The 26,519-nt window shown below is 45.9% G+C and overlaps 1 protein-coding gene across 11 annotated transcripts in view; it reads left to right on the top strand.

The window, feature by feature from the left end:
- The window catches only part of LOC128693269 (caskin-2), a 1,211,837-nt gene that overhangs the window by 874,819 nt on the left and 310,499 nt on the right, over positions 1-26,519 (top strand). Inside the window, exon 1 of one of the 11 annotated variants that reach the window (XM_053782846.2) lies at positions 12,496-13,258. The exons of the other annotated variants lie outside the window; for them this stretch is intronic. Within the exon in view, the coding sequence (XP_053638821.1) occupies positions 13,210-13,258 (49 nt within the window). The 5' untranslated portion in view covers positions 12,496-13,209. Of the gene's footprint in view, positions 1-12,495; positions 13,259-26,519 lie in introns of those variants that run through there. 11 annotated transcript variants of the gene reach the window in all.

Genomic DNA, 26,519 nt, shown 5'->3' with positions numbered 1-26,519 from the left:
GTAGTTCCACACTACCTGAGATGGGTATCAGTCAGTGTGGATGGACATGTGTAGTTCCACACTACCTGAGATGGGTATCAGTCAGTGTGGATGGACATGTGTAGCCCTCACACCAGCTACTTGCCGCCTGGCCAGGCTTGCATGTCTCTCTCGCAACTGACAGAGGTTCGAACCTCCACAGGTTCATGCACTGAATTCAATACACATGTTTCAGTGCGCTTCAGTTCTGTTCCATTACGTTTAGTTCATGGAAATTTGCTCCCATCAGAGCTAAAAATTTACTCCAGCGATAAAATAATAAAACTCTCGTAAAAATGTTTTTTAATGTTTATCATATTTTTGATGTTTTGGAAATGTTTTAGCCACACTGAAATGACTGGATGTGAATGTGAGGTTAATCTGGGAACACAGCCAGAATGTTGTGATCACCGGATGCCTTCACATTATTAAAGGACCCCAGTGGAAATAAGTCATTTTGTCTGACCTTTTTTGGGTTATCCCAGGTTCTCTACACGTATACTGCTATGTATGATAATCTGTGTAGCTGTAGTTGTGTATACCTGAATAAGCTTAATTGTATAATGCGTATTAATCTAAGCTCAAGATTAGTATTCCTGCCCCACTAAGCGGATTGAGGAAGATTCACTTTCCGGCTGCGCTTAACCAACCCCAACAGTCTGGCAAAATTGGCCAGCCCTCTGATGCTGCAGTGGTCCAACCTTGTCTGGCAACACCAGCAATAATCGTGCAGAACTGAACGTTTCCTGATCCTTCCCAAGCACTGTGTTGCCTGACGTATCGTGGCGTTGTTTTTAATTTACTTGTTTTGGGGGTTAGTATTTATATAGCCTAATATATCCTGCCTCGACTCTGAAGAAACAAAAATTGTGTTTATGGGTTTACAGGAGGAGGTAAGAAAGCGACTTTGGGAAGAGCCTATGGAAATGGAAGGTAATCAAGGAAGGACAGCTCCAGTTCCTTGGATCATAAGCCTACACACTCAACGTACCTGTCAGGTGAGTGTGTGTGTACTTACCGTACAGGTGAGTACACACACACACACCGTATACTGTACACCGTACAGCTGTGTACTCACCGTACAGGTGAGTACACAGCTGTACTCACTGAGCATCACTGTTCCTCTCAACATACATAGACTCAACTCAGAGCCTTTCTCAGAAACTTGACAATTAATATTTATATAACGAGAATTGCCAGCACACTCATTCTCGCTCCCTCTTAATCATCCACTCCTTCCATCTTACTGTCACTCTCATAAAGGGGACGGGAATACGTCACTGGTGTTCTTACTGGAGGGCAGGGAAGAACTATTAGAAGGAACAAAAGCTAGTTCTACCACTGGTGTTCTTACTGGAGGGCAGGGAAGAACTATTAAAATTTTGTAGTTGACTTCAGGGAGCGTGGCGCGTGCTATCATCACCTAGTTATGGTGGCTCTCTTAGTGTTACCAACACAGTGCACGGGTAGGAGGGAGTAGCCTCGTCACACCTAAATCTATATACACGCTAGGGATGGAACGATAGCAATGATGTTACCTCTACTTAATTAGGCCGATACCGATACCATCAAAATTATCCATCCGATATTCTCCCATACCGACACTTTGAGAGGATAGGGGTTCACACACACACACACACACACACACACACACACACACACACACACACACACACACACACACACACACACACACACACACACACACACACACACGCACACACACACAGATGAATCGAAGGGATGTTAGGAAGTATTTCTTCAGTCATAGAGTAGTCAAGTCATGGAATAGTCTAGAAAGTGAAGTAGTGGAGGCGGGAACCATACATAGTTTTAAGGCGAGGTATGATAAAGCTCATGTAGCAGGGAGAGAGAGGATCTAGTAGCAATCAGTGAAGAGGCGGGGCCAGGAGCTATGACTCGACCCCTGCAACCACAAATAGGTGAGTACACACACACACACACAGTTGGAAGTTGAAGACACAGATGAATCACAAGGATGTTAGGAAGTATTTCTTCAGCCACAGAGTAGTCAGGAAGTGGAATAGTTTGGGAAGCGATGTAGTGGAGGCAGAATCCATACATAGCTTTAAGCAGAGTTATGATAAAGCTCACGGTTCAGGGAGAGTGACCTAGTAACGACCAGTGAAGAGACGGGGCCAGGAGCTAGGACTTGACCCCTGCAACCTCAACTAGGTGAGTACACACAGCGAAGAAGCGGGGTCAAGAACTGCGAATCGACCCCTGCAACCACAAATAGGTGAGTATACACACATCTTCCCTGGAGACTGGCGAGAGCCCTGGGTTCAATCCCCTGCTAGCTGCAGCATTGTTCTTCTCTCTCTCTCTCTCTCTCTCTCTCTCTCTCTTCGATATATATATATATATATATATATATATATATATATATATATATATATATATATATATATATATATGTATATATATATATATATATATATATATATATATATATATATATATATATATATATATATATATATATATATATATATATATATATACTCAGTGTTCAAAGCAAGAAAAAAATAAATCGAAAATTTCATTACTCATCATTTTCCAGGTCACATTTCTGAGTATCCCACTTCATTTTCCTTTATGCCACCCCCATGTTCAAACATCCCACTTCATCTCCCATTAATTCCGCATCACCTCTGAGTAGTCTTCCGCTCCTGCAGACTCTCATAACTCTTCCAAACACCCAAAGTATTCTCATTCCTGTCCCTTAGTCAAAGCTTCGTACCCTGCTACACTCCCTTATCTCAACGCCTTACTTCTACCTCAGGCTCTCCCTTACCTCAACATGTGACCCCTACGTCACGCTCCCCCTTACCTCAACATCTTACCCCTACCTCGGGCTCTCCCTCAACTCAACGCTACATCTGCTGCCCTACCATCTTCATCCTTCCCAGTTATCCTGCAAGCATCTCCTCCCTAACTGCCTGCCTCCCCCTCTCATCTCCAGACATGCCTCTCTCCTTTTCAAGATCGTCAACACCCCTCTCAGGAATCCTCCGCCCTTGCTTCTCCGCCCTGCTCCGAGCTCCTCCGCCCCTCCTGCGAACTCCTCCACCCCTTTTTGAGAACTCTTCTGCCCCTTCTGAGAGTTTCTGCGCTCCTGAGAGTTCCTCCGCACCACCTGCGAGCTCCTTCGCCCCTTCTGAAAGGTTTCCCGTTCCTCCTGAGAGTTACTCCACCCCACAGGGTGACCCTGCTCATCAGGACACCATATAAGGGCACCAGGCAGCCCTGGCCCTTGTGTACCACCCCTGGAGGCTGGTGGGTGTTGTCTAACCATACCAGAGGGGTATACGCCCTAACCCCCCTCTGCACCCTTCACTCCTTAGTCTGCAGCCCTCACCCCCCTTCCTCTGCAACCCTTACCTGCTCACTCTGCACCTCTCGAATCACGAGCTGTGATTCGACCTCAGCAAACACATATAGGTGAGCACGCACGCACGCACGCGCGCGCGCACACACACACACACACACACACACACACACACACACACACACACACACACACACACACACACACACACACACACACACACACACACACACACACACACACACACTTTTGCTTATGTCTCCGTTATGAGTTGCTATCGGGTGTGTTTTATGAGGGCGGGCGGAGTGTGGAGGCTCAGACGCTGGATATTGGCTATTGGATACACCCAGACACCGCCGGTTTTTCTGGGACTTTCCTTTTTTTTACATTAGTGCGATGGAAGAGGGCAGAGCCGCCAGGCGAGTTAGCTTTTATTGATTCCTCCGCTTAATATATTGTGTGTCGTGGTCCATCTAAACGGTGTTTTTTATGCGTGTGTGTGTGTGTGTGTGTGTGTGTGTGTATGTGTGTGTGTGTGTGTGTGTGTGTGTGTGTGTGTATGGGTGTGTGTGTGTGTGTGTGTACTCACCTGTTTGTGGTTGAAGGGTTCAAGTCACAGCTCCTGGCCCCGCTTCTCTGCTGGTCGCTACTTGGTGCACTCTCTCTTCCTGCTCCATGAGTTTTATCGTACCTTTTCTTAAAGCTATGTATGGATCCTGTCTCCACTACAACACTCTCCAGATTGTTCCACTCCCTGACAACTCCATGGCTGAAGAAATACTTCGTAACATCCCTGTGGTTCATCTGAGTTTTCAGCTCAGCAACAAGGGGTCACAACTGGTTGTGACCCCTTGTTGCTGTGTGACATCTCTGAAACATTCTGTCGCTGTCTACCTTGTCAATTCCTCTCAATATTTGCATCGTTATCTTATCATTTCCTATCTATCCCTCCTGTGTATGTGTGTGTGTGTGTGTGTGTGTGTGTGTGTGTGTGTGTGTGTGTGTGTGTGATGTGTGTGTGTGTGTGTCTGTCTGTCTGTCTGTCTATCTGTCTATCTGTCTCTGTCTGCCTGCGTGTGTGTGTGTGTGTGTCTGTGTGTTTACACATTAGTAGTTACGTTCGTGATCTCGCCTCTTCATGTGTTATTAATTTTTCAGCCTTGCTGTGGTTGTTTTACACGCACGCACACACACACACACACACACACACACACACACACACACACACACACACACACACACACCATTTTCTTACACTGCGTCTCTGAAACACAGCTCGAGATAGATTTCGTCCCTCTTGTTCTCCCTGTTATTAATTTCAAACATTTGTTGCTATCTGTTGTATCGTAGCCTCTCATGAACTTAATGTTGCTTAGTATATCCTCTCTCTCTCTCTCTCTCTCTCTCTCTCTCTCTCTCTCTCTCTCTCTCTCTCTCTCTCTCTCTCTCTCTCTCTCTCTCTCTCTCTCTCTCTCTGTAATGATAGATTTACTGTTCCTAGTTTCTAGAGCTCAAATTTCTTAATTCTAAAATCTTATTTTGATGCACGTCTCTGAATATTTTGTTATTTTTTTAACGGACTCCTTAAGACGGGTGGCTGCTCTTTCACGAGGAAAGTCAGTTTAGTAGCCTCATCCTTACTCATATTTGTTTCTCTTGGTTAACCTAGGTTAATCCAAAGCTGTTTTTTAAGTGTAAATAAATACAGTCACTAAATCGTTCTCTCTCTCTTGAGTGTTAAAATACCAAAGCATAACAGGTCAGGTCAGGTTACATTATATTCACCAATTTATACAGAGCAAAGTTCAGGACGCCGAGGCATGGTCTAGCACCTCTGCTGTCTCTTATCTCCAAGCAGAACTGACAGGTGTTTCACATCATCAAAGCAGGCGTGACACCCGTTTCTCATCCTTAGAGTAGACAAGACACGCTCTCAGCTTATTATTGAACACTGGCAATAAGTAAAAGATAAAATAATACCACACGACCTGTCGTTGAGACAACAAGAAAAAATGGAATGTAGCCAAGACCAGGGAAAAATAATAGATTGGAGTATAAGAACTTTCAAAATAGAGAGAGAGAGAGAGAGAGAGAGAGAACTGTGTCAAAACTGTCAGTGGTGACAATAAGGCAGGAGGAGGTGCATTTCCTTCTTAAATCGCTTGACCAAGAAAAGTCTGTGGGCCCAGACAAGTTGAGCCCAAGATTGTTGAGATGTGCAGACCAGCTAGCAGCACATCTAACTCGCATCTTTCAGCACTGCCTAGTACAGTGTAAATGGCCCTCTCTATGGAAAGAGGCAAATGTAGTCCCTGTTCACAAAAAGAAGAGCAGAGCAAAAATTAGCAACTACAGACCAGTGCCACTCCTGTCAATCACTGGTAAGATCCTTGAGACAATAATCTCAAGACAAATGACAGAGTGTTTTGACTACCACTCATTACTTTGTGATCGTCAATATGGCTTCAGGAAAGGTTACTCTGCTGCTGATCTGTTGTTAAACCTCTCCACTAAGTGGCACCAGTCACTGGATGAATCCAAAGTCAGCTGTGTGGTAGCACTGGACATTGCTGGCGCTTTCGACCGGATGTGGCACCAGGGCCTCTTAGCAAAACTTCAAGCACTGGGAATTGCAGGCTCTACGCTATGTCTCCTCAGTGATTACCTTCATGATAGATCTCTAAGTGTAGTTCTCAATGGAACGGAATCAGCAAGACATCCTATTGGGGCAAGTGTTCCACAAGAAAGCGTGCTGGGACCATTGTTATGGAATGTCTACTTCAACGACCTTCTTCATCTCATCCCAGAATCACATGCATATGCAGACGACTGTACACTGACATTCACTTACCCAAGAGAAGAAATGCCAGCCGCTCTAAGCTACATCAATCACCAGCTGAGGGCTATATCAGCTTGGGGAAATAGATGGCAAGTAACATTTGCACCTGAGAAAACGCAAATGATGATCGTCTCTAGGCACCATGATGGTAATGCTGGTGCAGTAGTAAGGATGAATGGGAAGGTGTTGGCACCTGGAGAAGAAGTTGATATCCTTGGGGTGAAATTTGACTCCAAACTAACCATGAAGAACCATGTTGTAAATCTTGCAAACAAGGCAGCCAGGAAGCTTACAGCACTTCGCCGTATCTCGCATCTGCTTGACAGTAGGGGTTGCAGGATCCTGTACGAGGCACAAGTACGCTCACACCTTGAGTATGCTCCACTTTCTTGGTTTGCATGCCCCCCCTCTCATCTGCGACTGCTTGACAGAGTAGAGAACAGAGCAAGACGTCTCATCTCTCGCCTGGACCCATCCTGGATAGATCTGTCATTTCAGCAGAGCCTTCAACATAGGAGGGATGTGGGTGGCCTTACTGTTATGTACAAGGCCAATATTGTCAAAGTACCACACTTGGATCCACTTCGAGGACAGCGTGAAACAAGCTTTTATGCCACAAGACGGGCAGAAAGCAGCAACTTCACTCTGGCTGTACCCTTCTCCAGAACATCACTCCATCTGAGATCATACATACCCAGGATGACTCGAGTATGGAACACATTCGTACAGCATAATGATGTCAACGAGATAAAGTCAGTTGATCAAATGAAAATGCTGGCCCACAGATGGCTCCAACTTCATCCTGTTCCCTACTTGTATGTCTCATAACAATAAAAATGCTTTCAAATGAGCTGATGTAGGTAACAGCTCTTAGCTTGCCAATAAAGTTAGGAATCCTTAACCTGTAAATAGCTTGTCAATAAAGCTAGGGATCCTTAACCTTGTCAAACCCTGCGTAAAAAAAAAAAAAAAAAAAGATGGTATGCCTCACCATACTTGTTCTCTCTTCCGCTTGGAATAATGTCCTGTGTTCACAACTCCTTGCAATTCGGGCGATATGTGATAGGCAATATACAGGAATCATTCACTGCCTCGCATGAAAATCGAGAAAAAGGTAATCTCCTGGGAAGGTCTGAAGAAGACGAGAGAGATATCTTATGATCCGCAGTACGTTCGTAAGGAAGATCCTTGGCATGGTCTGCACGCTATTATGATGTTAGGTAAAAGGACACATGCGCAACTAATGCTGTATTTTATTGTGGCAACGTTTCGCTCTCCAGGAGCTTTGTCAAGCCGTTACTGTATGAACATAGGGGAGGAGCACTGCAGCAGGCCTACTGGCCCCATACTAGGCAAGTCCTTCTCAAACCCAAACCCACTAACAAAAATACTTGCCCAATCCATTTTCAAAATATTTTTGTTTGTGGGTTTGGTTTTGAGAAGGACCTGCCTAGTATGGGCCAGCGTTCCTCATCCTATCAGGATCACAATGAAAATCATGGCTGCCATTATTGCGCCGCGAGAACACTGTGTCAGTACCTGTGGTCCAAGACTTTTTAACTTTCTACTGGTAGAATTTGACCCAATCTATCGGGGTGTGCGGGATCAGCCAGGCTGTGATGGCTATGAAGGCCTGAGGGCCATGGGCAGCAACAGCTTAGTTGACCAGGTAGTCACCAGGGACATCAGTGGCCCTGGCTTGCCATGTATGGCAAGCCAGGGCTTGTTATCCAGGTGTTCCGAGAACTGGTGTACAGATACCTGGCCAACTTAAATGGTAATTGGCGAAATTTTAGTCGTATTTGGTACATTTATGACCGTGTTATCTTTCCTCTCTCTCCTCTGCTCTCTCTTCTCTCTGCTCCTCTCTTATGCATCTCTCCTGCACCTCTCATCATCTCTCCTCATCCCCACTCCTTTGCACCTCGGCTGCACCTCTCTTCTTTACCTTTTTCATCACCTCTCCTCCTCATCCCATCTTTACCTCTTCTCTTCTCTACCCCTCTTTTCCCCACTCTCCTCTTTCAGTTTCCCCTCTCGGAGTTCTGCCTCTTAATTCATTAAACCTCCTTTACCCCATTCCACCTCCTTACCTCCCACTCTGCTCACCCATTCCTTCCACTCCCTCTCTTTCATCTTACATTCTCTCCTGCCTTCTCCTCCCCCTATCTTCTATACTCCTCCTTCCACCCCTCATTTTCTTACCCCTTTTCTTTACCCATTTTCTTTACCTTACACCCCATCTTTCCCCCATCTCCCTTCTCATTCATTACATCTCCTTCCCATCGTTCATCCCTTTCCTTCTGTTCTCCTACGACCCCCATTTATTCTCCCCCTCCCTCCCCCATCTCTCCCCTCTCCCTCCTTCACTAGAAGGCATTACTCTTGTTGTTTTTCTCATTGCTTTTTCATGACTCTGGTTTATGGCACCGTCGTTCTGTGTCACGCAGTCCTGTTCTGGGACACCTTCGTTCTGTTTATGACACCGAGGCTCTGTGTCACGCAGTCATGTTCTGTGTCTCCTCTACATTGTTTCTTGCTGTGTTTAAAGCATATCTATATCTGTTGAGAGCTACACTGTGCCTCACCTGAGTTGTAACAATTAAATTCAAGTCACCTGAGTTGCCTGTGTCGCCTGTGTTGTGTGAGCCGTTGTTGCACGCACTTTACTGCAACATTACCTCCATTAAGTGCAACGTTAGTAACATTAACAATAATAACACTACCTGGAGTCTACTTGGAGGTTATTCCGGGGATCAACGCCCCCGCGGCCCGATCCACGACTAGGCCTCCCGGTGGATCAGGGCCTGATCAACCAGGCTATTACTGCTGACCTCACGTAGTCCAACGTACGAACCACAGCCCGGCTGATCCGGCACCGACTTTAAGTATCTGTCCACCTCCCTCTTGCAGGCAGCCAGGGGTTTAATGGTAATCCCTCTTATTCATGGTGGGAGGCTGTTGAACAGTCTTGGACCCCGGACACTTATGGTGTTTTCTCTTAGTGTACCAATGGCGCCCCTACTTTTCAATGGGGGTATTTTGGATCCCCTGCCTAGTCTTTTGCTCTCGTAGGGAGTGATTTCTGTGTGCAGATTCGGGACCATTCCTTCGAGGATTTTTCAGGTGTAGGTTATGATACATCTCGCCTGCTTTCCAGCGAGTACCAGTCAAGTGCTTCCAAGCGTTGCCAGTAGTTGAGGTGTTTGATGGAACTTATATGTGCATAAAGGCTCTCTGTACACTCTCTAGATCTGCAATTTCACCTGCTTTGAACGGAGATATTAATGTACAGCAATATTCCAGCCTAGAGAGAACAAGTGATTTGAAAAGGATCATCATTGGCTTGGCATCTCTTGTTTTAAACGTTCTCATTATCCATCCTATCATTTTCTTTGCAGTTGTGATCGTGGCACTGTTGTGATCCTTGAAAGTGAGATCCTCGGACATTACCACTCCCAGGTCCCTCACATTATTTTTTCGCTCTATTGTATGATCAGAGTTTGTAGTATACTCTGTTCTAATTATTATCTCCTCCAGTGTTCCATAACAGAGTAGTTGGAATTTGTCTTCATTAAACATCATATTGTTTTCCGTTTCCCATCGGAAAACTTGGTTTATATCTTCTTGGAGGTTGACCGTGTCCTCAGTAGATGACAGTTTCTTGCAGATCCTAGTATCGTCTGCATAGGATGTCACGGTGCTGTGGATTACATCTCTGTTTGTGTCTGATATGAGGATAAGGAACAGAATGGGGGTGAGTACTGTGCCTTGTGGAACAGAGCTTTTCACTAAGGTAGCTTTCGATTTAACTCTGTTAACCATTACTCTTTATGTTCGATTGGTTAGAAAGTTGAAGATCCATCTCCCCAATGTAAGAATCCTTTAACTTAAGTTCTTTATTTTCCGCTTCCTTGGTCAGCGCTTCCTTCCGTGTATCAGATAATCTAGCGTTCTTGAGGAGCTCAGTGATTCTTCTTCGTTGTCTGTAGAGGAAGCGTCTTCAGTTTACTTTTCTTCTTTCTTCGGGGAATATGCCTTGAACATACTTCAGCTGCCAGGAAGTTGATCCTTTTAAGGCACTGGTTTGGATCCATATTATTTAGGATATGTTCCGAACGTGTTTCATTTAAGACATGATTCACCTGGTCCCAGTTAATGTTCTTGTTAAAGTTGTATTTAGTGAAGACACCTTCACAGCTACGTGTATTTTGCTGACCAGGACTCCTGTGCATGTAAGTCTGAACTTCGATTAGATTGTGATCGGAATTAGTTGTTTTTGATATTGTTATGTCTCTTACCAGGTCCTCATTATTTGTGAAGATAAGGACAAGTGTGTTTTGTAGTCTTGTTGGCTCCACTATCTGCTGACTTTGGGTGTGTTTATCGCAGAGATTTAGTAGCTCATGTGTGTGTGACCTTTCATCTGCGCTACCTCCAGGGATTGTGTCTGCTATAACATTATTTGCTACATTCTTCCATTTTGTTTGCCTTAGGTTGAAATCACCATTCAGTAAGATGTTTGGGGATGGAACTGGAAGGCTTTTCAAATAGTAATCAGTTTTCAGTAGCTGTTCCTTGAACTGTTGGGAGGTTGCATCTGGTGGCTGATATACAACCACGATAACTAGGTTTTGATTCTCGATCTTTATTGTTAGAACTTCATCTACATCATTTGTGGTGTTCAGCATCTCTGTGCAGATGAGCGACTCTTTGACATACAGACCCCGCCTCTCACCCCCACCCCCCATATTGCCTGTTGTTTCTGTCACATGTAAAATGGTTGCACCCATTTATCCATATTTCGTTGTCAAAGTGATCTTTTATGTGAGTCTCTGTGAAGGCTGCAAACATCGCATTTGACTCTTCTAGAAGTCCACTGATAAAAGGTATTTTGTTGTTGGTGGATGGCTTAAGGCCCTGTATATTAGCAAATATAAACGAGGCTGTATTTTGTGTTCGTTGGGGGATTTTGTTATTGGCATCAGTAGTTGTGGTTCTGGAGGGCCATGGGGATGCCACTGACTGCGCCTCCAGTCCAACAAGGCTCCAAGGTGGTGGGCTATTTTTGTAATTTCCTTCCATTTTCTTTTTTCGTTTCCTGCCACTAAAAAAATCACTTGGTTGTCTTCCCCTGGTTGTCTTCAAGAAAGAACTGGGGCAGTTTCTCGAGTCAGTGCCTGATCAACCGGGCTCTGCTGCTGCTGCTGGTCTTGGTGCGGCTAGCACCAACGGCCTGGTTGTTCAGGCCATCCACTGGGAGGCCTGGTCTGGGACCGGGCCGCAGGGGCGTTCATTCTCGAAGCACTCCCTTAAGCAACGTAGAGTAACGCACGTGCTACTGTATAGTTGGCGTATATTTTTGCACACCTGTCCTTGTGCTTACTATAGTAACTTACATGTCACTATACTTTGCGTATGTTTTTTTCACCTGTCTTTACGCAAGGTAGCATGACGCACGTCTCACTATGTACATTGCATATGTTTGGCGAGATTATTGATCCTGTTGCAGTAGAATGCATAGATGCGCCAGTCCCTACGCAGCGTAACTCACTCTCCCTGAAGCACGACCTACGCATGGGTGAGCGTTATGGGCGGCGCTGATGATGGGCGTATGAGTGCGGGGGATGTGAGTGAGGAAGAGGGGAGGGCAGGAGAAGTTGGGAGAGTATTGGGTGCCGGGGATGTGGCGTATGGAATAGGAGGTGTGGAGGGAAGGGGGGGAAGACTCTGGCAGGTATGGCAGGGTGGGGGTGGAAAGTATGAGAGGGATGGGTAGAGTAAAGGAATGGGAAGAAAGGAGAGAGAGAGAGAGAGAGAGAGAGAGAGAGAGAGAGAGAGAGAGAGAGAGAGAGAGAGAATAGTGTGTGGACTTTTAAGTCCTCTGCTATCTATCTTTCCCATGTACGCCCATGTATCCATTCTCTCTCTCTCTCTCTCTCTCTCTCTCTCTCTCTCTCTCTCTCTCTCTCTCTCTCTCTCTCGTACTACACAGCCACGCTGGTGATTGCCGACCTCGCTGTAGGGAACCACGGAGCTGCTGGCCGTTTCATGCGCAGCTGCTGCAGCTGCTACGTCGCTTCAACCTTCTCGGTTTCCTAAAATCCTAGAAGATTGTATTATACATCAGGTGATAAACATCCCCTCCAACATACTCATAAAATCCTCCCTTCTTCCCCTCCACCCTCCCCCTAACCCTCCCAAAACCACTCGGGCCGGGAACCACCACCTCGAAACGACACGACCAAAGCTCAGTCCAAATTGCACCGTGGAAGGGGACGGTCATCGACCGTCGTGGTCTGGTCTGAGAGTCGTATTGGCTATAATTGTCGTTCATTGCCGGCAGTGTGGAGGTCAGGACGGATCATCAGGTGTGGAGGTTGCTAGGCCCGGTGTACTGCACCTCCTCCTCCTCCACCTCATTTCTCGCCTTGTTGAGTATTTCATAGTTTTCCAGTTTGCGTCCGAGTCTAACTTGTTGAGGAAGGTGATCCTGGTGTGGGGAAGGTCCCCAAGCAGTGATAGACGTGTGTGTTGATCACACCACGGGATGGGAGTCCTGGTGACAATGTTGTCTACCTCAAGTGTCTGAAGCAGGTCCTCCTGGACCGAAGAAAGTTAATTGATATAATAGTTTGTGGTGTGTGTGTTGGCTTCTTGCCGTTTTCTATGAGGCCGTGACCCGAGCCTGGCTCCACCCAAGATCGTCTTGGCGTGAGAAAATCGCCATAAACAAAGAAATGTTCGTCTTGAGGAACGATACGAGATAAGGTTTCGAGGAGAGGAAAAATCGTAAATTCTGATCCTTTTCCGAAGGTAGGCGAAGCAATACTAGCGGTCGCGGCCGCGACTGGAATTGTATAGCCGAGTGTTGGATCAGCTGGTGGTGGAGGCGGAGATGAACTCTTCAAGTGCATTATACAGTGTGTAGTGTGAGCTGAGAGAGAGAGTAGTGAGAGCTGAGTAGGTGGACCACGAGGAGCTGGCAGGAAGAACCAGCATGAAGAAGATCTTTAGTAAAGTTATAACCCATCACACGGATGACTCAGGTAAGCTACAAGTCTCGCATTATTATTATTATTATTATTATTATTATAGATTATCAAGTATTGTGCGGTTATCCTACTCTGTGCGGTGTGAACACCTGCGGTATACGCCTTCTCTGTTATATGGGAGAGTTAAGTGGTGGCAACTAAAGCCAGCTATGTTTACCTGTCAGATTTCATCACATGTGGCGGGTTTCGTTGATGAATTCATGAAATCTGTGAGCCTGAACTGGATATCGTCAAGCATTCTACTATGACTTCAGTAGCTCCTGGAACTTCAAAAGCTTCGTTAAGCATTCCACTATTGGTTCAGCATCTGGAACTTCAAACGCTTCGTTAAGCATTCCACTATATTCAGTAGCTCCTGGAGCTTCAAATGCATTCCACTATGTTCAGTAGCTCCTGGAACTTCAAAAGCTTTTGGTTCAGCATCTGGAACTTCAAACGCTTCGTTAAGCATTCCACTATTTGTTCAGCATCTCCTGGAACCTCAAATGCTTCGTTAAGCATTCCACTATGTTCAGTAGCTCCTGGAACTTCAAACGCATTCCACTATGTTCAGTAGCTCCTGGAACTTCAAAAGCTTTTGGTTCAGCATCTGGAACTTCAAACGCTTCGTTAAGCATTCCGCTATTGGTTCAGCATCTCCTGGAGCCTCAAACGCTTCGTTAAGCATTCCACTATGTTCAGTAACTCCTGGAACCTCAGGCTTTTCTCCAGGAAGATACTTGAGCACCAAGACTTGTGTTCCAGCAGGACTGGAGGAACTGAGACATACGACTTACCTAGACTCATATATGGTACAAACCTGGTACAATGTTATTCCAGACTGTCCTGTCTAGGTTCACCAGACGCTGTTATCTGATTATCTGATCTGCACACCTGTTTTGTACTGCGCTGACAAACACTTGTTTGTGCACCTCTTAACTACTGCGCTGTTGAACACTGTTCGTGCACATGTTATGTACTGCGCTGATGAACACTGTGCACCTGTGAACTACTACTGTCAGGTCTGGGACCGGGTCGCGGGGACGGTGAACCTCCAAATCGTCTTCGGGTTGTATCGCCATTTTTGTTTGTCATAACTTATTTATTATCTTCGTGTGCGTTGTATTTGTGTGTGTTTTAATTCGTTCGTATTCCTAGTTTTCCCTTATCTGGTTGACGCTACAGTCACCAGGTTGTTCGTTAAGTTTATCCGGGTACAACCATGTTTAAATTGAGGGAGGAAGGGGGGGGGGTTGTAGTGGTGTGACCTAAGTTTATTTTTAATAATAATAATAATAATAATAATAATAATAATAATAATAAATAATAATAATAATATTTATTTATACAAGTACATTTTATACAGACCATAGTTTAAACCAGTGACATACATGTGGGGCAGCGGGCCACCAGCAGCAACAGCCTGGTTGACCAGGCAAGCACCAAACGAACCTGGCTCATGGCCGGGCTCAGAGAGTAGATAAACTCTCGAAACTCTTCAAAGGTATATATCAAAGGTAAGGCATACTTATAGAAAATCTCTGGTTATGCAGATCATTTCGGGCAAATTAGGTCAGTTTTGTCCCCAAGATGCGACCCACACCAGTCGGCTAACACTCAGGTAGCTCTTTTACTGCTAGGTGAACATGGACAGCAGGTGTCTTAAGGAAACACGTCCTAATGTTTCCACCCGTACCGGGGATCGAACCACGGATCTCACTGTGTGAGCTGAGTATGTTAGCAGTTGAGCTACGGGACAGGTACAGGTACACGTAAGTACAGTTATCATACCTAGTGACATGTGTAAATTACCTAGGATAACTAAAAAAAAAAGTCGGAGTGATTTATTTCCATTGGGATACTTGGTGGACTGCTGGTGGTGGTGGTGGTTGTGTGGAGGAGTGATGGTGGTTGTGTGGAGGAGTGATGGTGGTTGTGTGGAGGAGTGGTGGTGGTTGTGTGGAGGAGTGGTGGTGGTTGTGTGGAGGAGTGGTGGTGGTTGTGTGGAGGAGTGGTGGTGGTTGTGTGGAGGAGTGGTGGTGGTTGTGTGGAGGAGTGGTGGTGGTTGTGTGGAGGAGTAGTGGTAGTTGTGTGGAGGTGCCGTGGTGTGGTGGGGTAAAGGCGGGGAGCCATGCCCCCCCTCCCACCACTCCCAGAGGAAAACATAGTGTAAATAAGGTGTCAGCCTGACCCACCTCTGGTGTTAGTGCCTGCACCACCTATCTCATGTGATCATGGACCAAAATTATTTCTCCCTAGTGTGGAGAGAGAGCTAACTCTCTTCTCTCTCTCTCACACACACACACATAAATTGTCCTTCACTTCTCATCCTTTGCCTCTTTCTCTTTCTTTGCTTCTTCTTCCCCTCCACTTAGCAAGCTTCTTATTTTTCTAAGGCTTCTAGACAGTGTTGTTTAGAAGCTTCGTTGGTAGCGGTGACAGACACGGTGGTTCAGCAGACAGGAAGTTACATTATCCCTACGAAGAGTCTTCATGATGCCTGATCACTCTATCTTCTGCCCACCTCCACAGGTGATATCCACAACCTCGCTACGACACACAGGTGACCTACACAACGTCACTACGACACACAGGTGATTCCACCTCACTATGACACACAGGTGACCTTCACAACCTCGCTACGATACACAGGTGACCTCCACAACTTCACTACAATACACAGGTGACCTTCACAACCTCATTACGACACACAGGTGACCTTCACAACCTCACAACGACACAGGTGACCTTCACAACCTCACTACGACACACAGATGGTCTCCACCACCTCACTGTGACACACAGGTGACTTCCACAATGTCACTACGACACACAGGTGACCTTCACAACCTCACTACGACACACAGGTGACCTGCACAACCTCACTACGACGCACAGGTGACATGCACAACCTCACTACGACGCACAAGTGACCTTCACAACCTCACTACGACACACAGGTAACCTGCACAAACTCACTACGACACACAGGTAACCTGCACAACCTCACTACGACGCACAGGTGACCTTCACAACCTCACAACGACACAGGTGACCTTCACAACCTCACTGCAACACACAGATGGTCTCCACCACCTCACTGTGACACACGGTGACTTCCACAATGTCACTACGACACACAGGTAACCTGCACAACCTCACTACGACACACAGGTGACCTGCACAACCTCACTACGACGCACAAGTGACCTTCACAACCTCACTACGACACACAGGTAACCTGCACAACCTCACTACGACACACAGGTAACCTGCACAACCTCACTACGACACACAGGTGACCTGCACAACCTCACTACAGTTCTTCACCTGACCTTTAATCACTTGCCTTATTTTCCGTGTTGTCTACCTCGTGTATACTAGGGGTGAAAAAGGTCTTATTACCGAAACGATGCCTTGTTAAAAATACTCTTAGGTGCTCAATAATGACCCCCATAGAGACAGAAACTCAGAAGATCAATTGATCTGTATATTTCGACCCCCTTCTGGGATCCTCTTCAGCAGATGGTGAAGAGGATCGAAATATTCAGAGCAATTAATCTTTTGAGTTTTTGTCTCCATGTGGATTATTATTGGGCACTGACAAGTGTTTATCACACTTTATCCTTATCCTAAGTGTTGTGTGTCTTATCCTTTACTTCCATAAAATAATTTTTATTATCTCTTCTTATGCTTCTACTTACATTCACTAACATTACTTCCCTATGTGCTTCTTGAGAGTTCTTTATCCTGTAAGATTTCCTTTCCAGTCTAGGAGGGCTGGTCTGAGACCAGGTCTTGAGGGCTGGTCTGAGACCAGGTCTTGAGGACTGGTCTGAGACCAGGTCTTGAGGGCTGGTCTGAGACCAGGCCTTGAGGACTGGTCTGAGACCAGGTCTTGAGGACTGATCTAAGACCAGGTCTTGAGGTCTGGTCTGAGACCGGGTCTTGAGGTCTGGTCTGAGACCAGGTCTTGAGGGCCGGTCTGAGACCAGGCCTTGAGGACTGGTCTGAGACCAGGTCTTGAGGGCTGGTCTGAGACCAGGCCTTGAGGACTGGTCTGACACCAGGTCTTGAGGACTGATCTAAGACCAGGTCTTGAGGTCTGGTCTGAGACCGGGTCTTGAGGTCTGGTCTGAGACCAGGTCTTGAGGGCCGGTCTGAGACCAGGTCTTGAGGTTGGTCTGAGACCAGGTCATGAGGTCTGGTCTGAGACCAGGAACTGAGAAAAATGTTCCAGAAACATTGACAGATCTCTTTTTGAATACTGTTTGGTGACTGGTAAATTTCTTGGAGGGTTGTGGTGTGGAGCAGGTTTTGTGGGCTGGACGAGTTTTGTGGTTGATATTGTGTGATGTAATGTGATAGTGACCGTGTTGTGATTTATGTTTTGTACTGGTATGTGTTGGTGACTGGTATGTGGTGGTGGTGGTGGTGATAGCTGGTATGTGGTGGTGACTGGTATGTGGTGGTGGTGGTGGTGATAGCTGGTATGTGGTGGTGACTGCTATGTGGTGGTGACTGGTATGTGGTGGTGGTGGTGGTGGTTTAGCTGGTATGTGTTGGTGACCGGTATGTTGTGGTGGTAGTGGTGGTGGTGGTGAGGATGGTGGTGGTGGTTGGTGAGGGTGGTGGTGGTGGTGATGATAGCTGTGGTATGTGGTGGTGGCTGTTATGTGGTGGTGGTAGTGGTTGTGGTGGTAGTTGGTGAGGGTGGTGGTGATTAGGGTGGTGGTGGTTGGTGTGGGTGGTAGTGGTGGTGAGGGTGGTGGTGTTGGTGGTGGTGAGGGGGGTGATGGTGGTGGTGATGGTGGTGGTGATGGTGGTGGTGAGGATGGTGGTTGTGAGGGTAGTGGTGGTGATGGTGGTGGTGGTGAGGGGGGTATAGGGGTGGTGGTATGATGGTGGTGGTAGTATAAACATTACAGAGTTACGGTTGTGGTTGTATCTGGTTGTTATGGTAGTGGACGTGAGAGAGAAACAAATCACATACACTTATTGTCGTGGTTGAGGTTCCTTGTCTTACTAATTTTCTTCCCACCTCTCTTCCTGTTTTCTTTCCTTACCTCTCTTCCTGTTGTCCTCCTCCTCCTCTTCCTCCCTCTCCTCCTCTTTTTCCTCTACGCCATCATCATCATCTTACCCTCGTCCTTCGACTTCTGCGTCTCCTCCTCGTCCCCTCCTCTTCCTGCCCCTCCTTCCTCCTCCCCTCCCCTCTTCTTCCCCCTCCCCCTCTTGGCTCAGGTAGCACTCGGCAATTTATTGCTCTTTGATTACTGGCCAGATACGTCTCGTAGCGATATTTATTGTGTTTACCTTTTGTCGAGGAAGTGGAGGAGGAAGAGAGGCGGTAATAAGGCGTGGGAGAGCTGAGAAACTAAGTGCCAGATCAACCAAGTTGTGATGGCTGTGCAGACTTGTGAGCCACTGGCAGCAACAGCCTGGTTGACCAGGCTGACGACGCAGCCAAGGCCAAGAGTAAAACTCTGAACTAGTTACAAGCTGCAACTTGAAAGAGTTGTAGTTACCCAAGAGCTGATGCGATCCACCTTCAGTGGATATATATATATATATATATATATATATATATATATATATATATATATTTTATTTTTTTTTTTATTATCACACCGGCCGATTCCCACCAAGGCAGGGTGGCCCGAAAAAGAAAGACTTTCACCATCATTCACTCCATCACTGTCTTGCCAGAAGGGTGCTTTACACTACAGTTTTTAAACTGCAACATTAACACCCCTCCTTCAGAGTGCAGGCACTGTACTTCCCATCTCCAGGACTCAAGTCCGGCCTGCCGGTTTCCCTGAATCCCTTCATAAATGTTACTTTGCTCACACTCCAACAGCACGTCAAGTATTAAAAACCATTTGTCTCCATTCACTCCTATCAAACACGCTCACGCATGCCTGCTGGAAGTCCAAGCCCCTCGCACACAAAACCTCCTTTACCCCCTCCCTCCAACCCTTCCTAGGCCGACCCCTACCCCGCCTTCCTTCCACTACAGACTGATACACTCTTGAAGTCATTCTGTTTCGCTCCATTCTCTCTACATGTCCGAACCACCTCAACAACCCTTCCTCAGCCCTCTGGACAACAGTTTTGGTAATCCCGCACCTCCTCCTAACTTCCAAACTACGAATTCTCTGCATTATATTCACACCACACATTGCCCTCAGACATGACATCTCCACTGCCTCCAGCCTTCTCCTCGCTGCAACATTCATCACCCATGCTTCACACCCATATAAGAGCGTTGGTAAAACTATACTCTCATACATTCCCCTCTTTGCCTCCAAGGACAAAGTTCTTTGTCTCCACAGACTCCTAAGTGCACCACTCACTCTTTTTCCCTCATCAATTCTATGATTCACCTCATCTTTCATAGACCCATCCGCTGACACGTCCACTCCCAAATATCTGAATACGTTCACCTCCTCCATACTCTCTCCCTCCAATCTGATATTTAATCTTTCATCACCTAATCTTTTTGTTATCCTCATAACCTTACTCTTTCCTGTATTCACCTTTAATTTTCTTCTTTTGCACACCCTACCAAATTCATCCACCAATCTCTGCAACTTCTCTTCAGAATCTCCCAAGAGCACAGTGTCATATATATATATATATATATATATATATATATATATATATATATATATATATATATATATATATATATATATATATATCGTGGCGAATAGATAAAACTTGCGATTTTGGCTTAAATACCAACGTTCTTCTTGCCGAAAAAGGCAAGCGAAAATTTGTGTATGCAATAATTTCGCAAAAATCATTCTGACCCTAACGAAAAAATATATTTCATTTTGTTTGTTTATTATTAAATTATTGTAAACTTATCTAAAATGTATTTAGTTGGATTAGGCTAAATTAAATTGCGCTTGCTATAATAAGATTAGATAAATTTTCTAAGGTGCATTTGGTACAAAATTATTAATTTTTACATTAACATAAATTAAAAAATGTATCTTTAAACGTATATATGCGACGTTGGGAAACTACTTTTATTATTACAGCTTTCGCTCACGAGCGAAATGTGTTTTAACAGATGTATCACCTTGTGTTGACGTGATACTTGACAAAATGATTGAGTTATGACGTTGATCATTACCACGAGTGGGGCGTGGCCAGAGTGAGTGCGGGGGAGGGGGTGTACTAGCGTTCCGTCACACTGGCGGTAACGCTCAGTCACAACTAACGGTAACGCGCCGTCACAACAGGTAGAGGGGTCACCTTGGATTCACATTGACTTGGTTTCGAGTGACCCTTGTGAGCGTCCTTGAGGTTGACGAGAGACGGGCTGGCTACGGAAGCCGGCTGACTCAGCCCGTGACAAGTCTGTCAGGGCAAGTTTAACTTAAGTTTCAGTCAGGGTGAAGGTGAGTGCTAGGCAAGTTTAAGGAAAATTCGACCGAACTGATTTTTCTTGAACTGGTTTGGGAGAGACCCAGGTAGGTGGCGTTAGTGAGAAGCAAGACCTTGAACACTACTCCAGGTACACCCTGGTGGGACCTTCCAGAAACACCCTGGTGGGACCTTCCAGAAACACCCTGGGGAGGACCTTCCAGAAACACCTTGGGATCAACCAGGTACCCCGTGGGGGGGCTCCCACATACCAGGTACCGGGATCTACAAGGGCGGCAACAAAGTGGAGTCGCTTGTTCTGTATTTATGGCTGGTCGTTATTGGAGGTTCATGACTGAGCCAGTGTGTCTCCCTGCCCGTGTCCTCCGCCCAGTTTGTCTACTCCCGCAGCCCGGCCCTGAACCAGCCTGGTTTGCTGCTTGCCTGCCATAGTGCAAAACGTTTAACAGTCTTCCGTATCAGTTAACCGCCAAGACACCAGCTACACGTTACTACACTTTTAGTAACTACACGTTATTAAAAGCTCTAGCTAGCTACACGTTACTAACATCACTAGATAAAGCTACTAACCGCACTGTCTACGCAGATTGCTGAAATCCCTTAAAGGGTTAATATAATAATTAATAATAATAATAATAATAATAATAATAATAATAATAATAATAATAAAAAAAAGAGTGCATAAACCGAGCACTTTCTGTAACTCAATTGGTTATGGGTGTGTGAAGTTAGCAAGAAGCAGTTACCTGGGGGATGGGGGTGTGAGACTGGACTTTAAGTCTTGTTGCTTGGTGTTACCTGGGGAGGCTAGTACTGCTTCCTTGGTATATCATGCACCTGCTGATCCCTGTCAGAACAAGATGTTTTTGTGTGAGCCTGTCTGCGTTCTCTCTCTCTCTCTCTCTCTCTCTCTCTCTCTCTCTCTCTCTCTCTCTCTCCTAGACAAGATTTTATAAGGTTAGGTTAAAGATTCCTAACCTCTCCCTAACCTTCGCTTCTTTTTTATAATAATAATTTAGGTATCTGTCCAGCTCTCTCTTGAAGACAACCAGGGGTCTACCGGTAATGGCCCTTATTGCTGGTGGGAGGCTGTTGAACAGTCTTGGGCCCCGGACACTTATTGTGTTTTCTCTTAGTGTACCAGTGACGCCCCTATTTTTCACTGGGGGTATGTTGCTAAGTCTTTTGCTTTCGTTTGGAGTGATTGCTGTGTGCAGATTAGGGACCAGTCTCTCCAGAATCTTCCAGGTGTAGTTATGATATACATGTATCTCTCTCGCCTGCGCTCCAGTGAGTACAAGTCAAGTGCTTCCAGGCGCTCCCAGTAGTTAAGGTGTTTGATGGAATTTATACGTGCAGTAAAGGTTCTCTGTACATTCTCTAGTTCTGCAATTTCACCTGCCTTGAATGGGGATGTTAATGTACAGCAGTATTCCAGCCTATAGAGAATAAGTGATTTAAAAAGGATAGTCATTGGCCTAGCATCTCTTGTCTTGAATGTTCTCATTATCCATCCTATCAGTTTCCTCGTAGATGTGATAGTGGCATTGTTGTGGTCCTTGAAGGTGAGGTCTTCAGACATTACCACACCCAGGTCCTTCACATTACTTTTCCTCTCTATTGTGTGATTAGAGTTTGTAGTATACTCAGTCCTAGTTATTATTTCCTCCAGGTTTCCATAACGGAGTTGTGCGTTGGTTGTGTGGACTAGCAGTGTTGCAGTTGCACCAGGTAGCAACAGCCTGGCCGATCAGATGGCTACCAAGGTATTCTTGCCAACAGCCGACCTAAGAAAACAGAACTCTCGAAACAGGTCATGAACTGCATGAATTATCATTCTTATTTTTGGCTTGAGTTAGTTGTGTTTTCTTTGCCAGGAAACATTGGCTTATCACTGGTGTTTATCCTCTTAATCTCTTTGTGTAGGTCAGGAAGTTCTACCTGTGTAGGTCAAGGGGTTCTACCTGTGTAGGTCAGGGGGTACTACCTATGTTGGTCAGGGGGTTCTGACTGTGTAGGTCAGGGGTTCTACCTGTTTTATAACGGGGGACTGATATATGATTATGTTCTTCTGTTCTTTACTTTCCCCAACCTACTCTTCCTCACCTTTCACGTTCCGGAAGATATCTTAAATAACATGGATCCAAACCAGTGTCTTGGAATGATCAGCTCTTTGGCAGCTGAAGTATGCTCAAAGAATATTACCTTAAGAAAACAAAAGAGAAGAAGTAAATTGGAAATAGAGAGACGCTCCCTCTACAGACCAAGGCGAAGAATCACTGAGCTTTCCTAGACGGGTAGATTATCTGAAATACGGAAGAAAGCACTGTCTAGGGATGTAGAAAATATTGAACTTAAGTTAAATGATTAATACAGGATCCATGAGAGACAGGAACTAAAAAGCATTTAATGAAATTGAAAGAAATCCAAAATATTTCTTATATGCCAAAAAAAAAGGCAAAAACCACATCCAGTACCAGGCTCTTGCTTAAACAAGATGGGACTTACACAAACGACAGCAAAGAAACGAGTGAGATACGGAAGTTTTAATATGACTGTGTTTAGTGAGCCTTTAATTAGACTAACTCTCCCCAGGCCCAGATTCGTGGAACTCCAAGTTCATCAAGAACTGCAAGAAACGTCTTTCACGTGCTTTATGTTATGGAGAGGGAGCGTGAATACGGGTATCATCCAACAGTCGCTAAAAAACAATGGATATGGCACCACTCCATTAAGGTGACAGCAAGGTAATAGCTGAGAACTATAGACCAGTAGCTCTAACATTCGACATCATAAAAATCTTTGAGAGAGTTCTAAGAAGCATGATCGCAAACACTTGGATTCCCAACAGTTGCACAATCCAGGGCAGCATGGGTTTGCGGCAGGTGGATCCTGCCTCTCGCAACTACTGGACCACTATGACATGGTCTTTCATGCGCTAGAGGACAGAAAATGCAGATGTATTATACACAGGTTTTGCAAAAGCCTTTAACAAGTGCGATCATGGTGTAATAGCGCATAGTGGTAAACAGAATTAAGTTGGAGGCTGCCATGGTGAGAAACTCTGTTCCACAAGGTACAGTTCTTGCTCCCATCCTGTTCCTCATCCTCAAATCGGACATAGAGATGTAAACCACAGCACCATGTCTTCTTTTTCAGACGACACTGGAATCATTGAGGACACAGTAAATTTCTAAACGGATATAAACCAAGTTTTTTAATGGGTTATGGAAAACAATGATGTTCAGCGAGGTCAAATTTCAAGTTACTCTGTTATGGGAAACTCGAGTTTGAGGAAATAGTAGCTAGAACTTAGTATACTGCAAACTCCAACCACACAGTGAACGAAAAAATAATGTGAAGGACTTAAGAGGGTTAATGTTAGAGGAACACACCTTCAAGGATCACAATAGTGTTACTATCATATCTGCTAGGAAAATGATTGGATGGATAATGAGAACCCTCAAAACAAGGGATGCCATGCCAGTGATGATCCTTTTTAAATCACTTGTTCTCTCTAGGCTGGAATACTGCTGTATACCAACAACCCCATTCAAGGCAGGTGAAATTTCAGATCTAGAGAATGTACAGAGAACATTCATTGCACGTATAGTTCAGTCAGACACCTTAATTACTGAGAGTATTTGGAGTCTTTTGACCTGTACTTCCTGGAATGCAGGCGAGGAAGATGCATCATAATTTACACCTGGGAAATCGTAGAGACTGCTCCCAAATTTGCACATAGACATTACTCCCTTGGAAAGCAAAAGCCTAGGCAGACGATGCAACTTATATCCATTAAAAATCATGGGCACCATGAGTACAATAAAAGAAAGCAGTAAGTTCTGGGGCCCAAGACTGTTCAACAGTCTCCGTCCATACACAAGGGGAATTACCAATAGACCCCTGGATGTCTTCAAGAGGGAGCTGGACAGATATCTAGTCAGTACTCGATCAGCAGGGCTGTGGTTGGTACGTTGGATAGTGTGCGACCAGCAGTAACAGCCAGTTTGATAAGTCCCTGATCCACCGGGAGGCCTGGCAAGGACTGGGTCGCAGGGGCGTTCACCCTCGGAACGACGTCCAGGGAGGTAGACCTTTCTCCCTCAATTCTTCCCTCTCCCTTCCCTATCTTGCTCGCTCACCTTCCCCCCCCCCTCTCACTCCCAGTCTCCCCAACGACCCAAGAATCAGCAGCAGCACCATGGGAAGCCCAGCGAGTCATCACCTGCCCCAGGCTACCTGCCCTCCCTCCCTCTCCTCAGTCCCTCCCTACCACCCACCATCCCTCCCTCCAACACCAGACGACCTGCCCTCCATTTCTTCTACACTGGTCCCTCTTCCCAGCCACCCCCCAAACCAAAGCGACCTTTCCCCTCCCCATCCCCCCCGGGCGGCCAGCACCACTCCGCACATACCTGCCATCAATTTCGAGGGTTCTCCGACACTCGTTGTTGACGGCCTAGTCAATCAGGCTGTTGGTACTAGAGGCCTGCTGGCCCACATATCCATCACAGTCTGGTTGATCCAGCATTTGTCGGAGGTACTTTGGGTCCAGTTTCCACCTTAATGTGTTTGTTCCGGCAGTATTTCTGATATCTGCTGTTGACAGGTTGAAGAGTCTTGGACTACGCATGTTGACACTGTTGTTTATTTGTCCTCACAGCGCCCCTGCTTTTTACTGGATTTATTTTACATTTACTGCACTTACTGCACTTACTGCACTTGGAAGGAATGGTCCCAAATCTGCACACAGAAATCACTCCCTACGAAAGTAAAAGACTGGGCAGGCGATGCAAAATGCCGCCAATAAAAAGTAGGGGCGCCATTGGTACACTAAGAGAAAACACCATAAGTGTCCGGGGCCCAAGACTGTTCAACAGCCTCCCATCAAGCATTAGGGGAATTGCCAATAAACCCCTGGCTGCCTTCAAGAGAGAGCTGGACAGATACCTAAAGTCAGTGCCGGATCAGCCGGGCTGTGGCTCGTACGTTGGACTGCGTGCGGCCAGCAGTAACAGCCTAGTTGATCAGGCCCTGATCCATCGGGAGGCCTGGTCATGGACCGGGCCGCGGGGGCGTTGATCCCCGGAATAACCTCCAGGTAACCTCCAGGTAACCCGTAGTTGTCTTCAAGAAGAAGCTCAACAGACTCCTCAAAACAGTTCCTAATCAACCTGACTGTGGTGCGTACGTTGGCCTGTAGGTGGCGGGCACTAACAGCTTCATTGATCAGGCCAGTAACCAGGAGGCCTGCTCGGGGACCTGGCCACGGGGCGGTGACCTCCGGAAGTGACTCCAGGTAATATCTCCCACTCTGGCAAGTTGTTATGGCAATCTACTGATTAGGGACGTATCCCTCAAGTATCTGTCATGTCTATATTATCAGGTATATCTCTTTTTTCTGCTCTAGAAAGTACATTTCAAGTACTTTGAGGTGTTTTTAGTAATTAGATGTTTGCTTCTGTGTACAAAACAGTAATATATGTTGTCAGTGTGATCCACACGAAGCCCGGTTACACAACTCACTCCCAGCGAAGCGAACCTTTGCTTCAGAGCTGCTAGCATCAGGATGGTGATAAGGATTGTAGCTTCGAGTCTCCTCTGACCTGAGGTAGAATTTTGTAAGTATTTCACTTGTGCGAATTATAAGCATGCTAGTACCTCTCGTGGGCCAGTGCCTGTCTGGCGAGATGAAAAACTAGTTATAAGTCTGGTGCCACCAGTTCTGGAGAAAACATTTAGCTCGCTGGGCGTCAGAGCTGTGTCTGGTCTGGCTTGGTGTGGATAACACTGACAGTATTTTGACAGTGATAGATTGTGCGGGTTATAGTAAAGTCCCTGGTGGGCGAAACATCTAATAAAATACAGTAACACG

The sequence above is a fragment of the Cherax quadricarinatus genome, chromosome 28 (genome assembly GCF_038502225.1).
Source record: "Cherax quadricarinatus isolate ZL_2023a chromosome 28, ASM3850222v1, whole genome shotgun sequence".
Lineage (NCBI taxonomy): Eukaryota > Metazoa > Arthropoda > Malacostraca > Decapoda > Parastacidae > Cherax > Cherax quadricarinatus.
Note: the sequence above shows the minus strand (reverse complement) of the source record. Positions and strands in the feature narration are given on the sequence as shown.